General features: G+C 45.3%; 1 protein-coding gene across 6 annotated transcripts in view; it reads right to left on the reverse strand.

Moving 5' to 3' along the window:
- The window catches only part of ZC3H18 (zinc finger CCCH-type containing 18), a 49,426-nt gene that overhangs the window by 28,031 nt on the left and 18,921 nt on the right, over positions 1-2,474 (reverse strand). For 5 of the 6 annotated variants that reach the window (XM_035892975.1, XM_035892973.1, XM_035892970.1 and 2 more), the window contains 2 exons: positions 1,188-1,314; positions 1-28 (listed from right to left, as the gene is read on the reverse strand). In XM_035892975.1, coding sequence (XP_035748868.1) covers positions 1-28; positions 1,188-1,314 — 155 coding nt within the window. The remainder of the gene's footprint in view (positions 29-1,187; positions 1,315-2,474) is intronic. The other variant, XM_035892974.1, reaches the window with a different exon arrangement.

A 2,474-nucleotide genomic window follows, 5' to 3' on the forward strand; every position in this document is an offset into this window, starting at 1 on the left:
TTTCCCTTTCCCGTTCACGCTCTCTTTCCTTTAAAAAGAAAAGAGGAAATCATCACAACGCTGCGGTAACATCTCGTAACAAAGTGGGCAGCAAGGTTTCAAAGTCTTGGACCGCCGGCAATTGCATATGCCCTCCCACGTCAGAGCAAAGGACCGAGACAAAAAATCTGGAGCTCGCTGGCCATCACTGTTTGCTGAGCAGGCAGAAAAGTGGAGAGGAACAAAACACCGCATCATATTCATCACAGTTGTAATTTTCAAAGGCAACAGTCAAAGATTAATTTGGCTTATTATGCTTACTAAATAAATGTATTGATGTTTACAAGTATTTACTCTCATTGCTAATCATGTTTGTAACAAGCTCATTAACTTTATAAGCAAGCACCATGAAAATCATTGATGGTGCATCACGTGCAACAACAGTGAGGACAGGCTCCTGGTTTATGCACTGCTTCAGCAAGGTCTTACAGCACAAGGAAAGCCGCTTTTTAAAGGATGTGACGGATACCAGTGAAAAGCTCCCCGCTGAGCAGGATTTATTATTTTTGCTGCTACTCTCGAGGCACAACAGTTTGCATGAGGGCAAAAGGAAGTGGAGGGAAAGGGTTCGCAGCCTTATTTTCATCAAGCTCTCCACCTTACGGCAGTGCAACATCAACCGACTGCGCCTGGGATTTTAGCAACTGGCTGGGCGCTTTCCTCATCTGCCTCCGAGCAACTAACGTGCAACTCCACCGGTGGTGGACAGTCACGCCAGAGCCTCCGTCTGTACGCAAAGCACGCCTGGCCAGATCTAATCCTTTCCATCTGTCCCACTAACTATCAAGCAAACCATTCCTCAGCCAGGTTATTTCTTGGAAACTCCCTCCCTCTCTGACACTTCCAAAAATGGCTGCGGAAGCGCTGCACAACTGCCTGGTACGCAGAGGGGCAGCCAGCGCACGCGAAGAGGAACCGTTTTCCCATCTCAGACATGCTTTTGCCTTCATCACACTGAAACAGAACATCCTCCCACACACCTAAGCGTGTGTTCTGTGCAATAATCAAGTCAAGGTTTAACTATTTGTAAGATTAAGCATCTTGAACATACAGGAAAAGTCCCATTTCAACCACTGCACTGGAAACATGACAAGCACCAGAAGTACCTGGAAGAAAGTTGAAAGGAAAAGCACGGAAAGGGGTATTACCTTACTTACTCTGTAGTTACGGTATGGATCTGGGTCTGTATACTGAACCCTGAAATTCTCATACTGCCCACCACGCCAGAACCGTTCTATTTCATAGTCATAATAGGGATCTGTATAGGGATCAAGCCTACAATGAAAAACAGGGAAGGTTAGAAAGGGAAATGTCACCTTGTCGCCACACAGAAACACTACGTACTCTAGGTCAGGTCTTAGTCACTGTGCACTGACAAGAAAAAACACGTTCAGAGTACGACCGTACCGAGTGGTTTATTTTCTACATATCCCAAACAGACAGAAACAGTCTTTTTTAAGTGAAGCTTATCAGAGAAAAGCACAAACCTTTCTTGATAAACACAAAAAGAGAAACACTACGAACCAAACTCAGCCTTCAAAATCAATGTGGTAAAAATGCAGAAACACCAATTGCTTTTTATAGCCACTTCAAATGTATGCAAATGTAACAGAACATGTTTTGCCTCATTGATTTAGAGCTGCGTTTTCTGCCCATGCACACAGAGCTAATCTGAAGAACCCTCACATCAGAAGTGGAACGGATTGTGGTCTCCTGCTCCCCTGCCACCAGAGGTGATGGGTGCATCCCAGTGCCGCCAGCGCAGGACACGAGCTGTCGCTGAGCTTTCCACTGGGAGAAGCTAAGCTTCAGGGGCAGGCCAGCGACGCTCTGCCCCTACGCCTGGAATTATTCCATGCAATGAAGGTAACCGCATCTGCAACTGATATTCTCCAGTGGAAAAGAGGTGCTGGCCCTCCAGCACACAAATGAACTGGCAAGCACGCAGCACACCCTGCTCAACCGCAAAACTGTAATTACTTTTGGGGAGGAAAAGGATCTAAAACCCATCCTCCTCAAATCTGCAATGTTTCTTCCATTTGATGATTTCTATTAGCATTATTTGATGTTTTTAATTCACATAACTCAAGGCTATCCAATCCCTGCCAGCCACCTGGAGTGAAAATATCAGATCCATTGTAAAGATGGGGAGGTGGGTACAGGAAACAAGAAACTTCCAGGGCCACAGAGGAGTCAGTGGCAGCGCTAAGGTTATAAAGCAAGTGCTCCCAACTTCCACATTATCCATATCGAGACTCTGACTCGTAAGAGGAATAAAGGGCCCACTTTTGCATTTTAAAAAGTGCCAAATAACCTAAAACAGGCTAAGATGAAAGTGCTGCCCTGCAAGTCAAGCAGCTACCTGTATTGCTTTCAGTGCTTTTAAATGCGTTGAGATTTCTACTTTTGTCTGAAACAATAAGCCAAGGGAAAGA

The sequence above is a fragment of the Egretta garzetta genome, unplaced genomic scaffold, assembly GCF_000687185.1.
Source record: "Egretta garzetta isolate BGI_Z169 unplaced genomic scaffold, ASM68718v1 scaffold284, whole genome shotgun sequence".
Taxonomy (NCBI): Eukaryota; Metazoa; Chordata; class Aves; order Pelecaniformes; family Ardeidae; genus Egretta; species Egretta garzetta.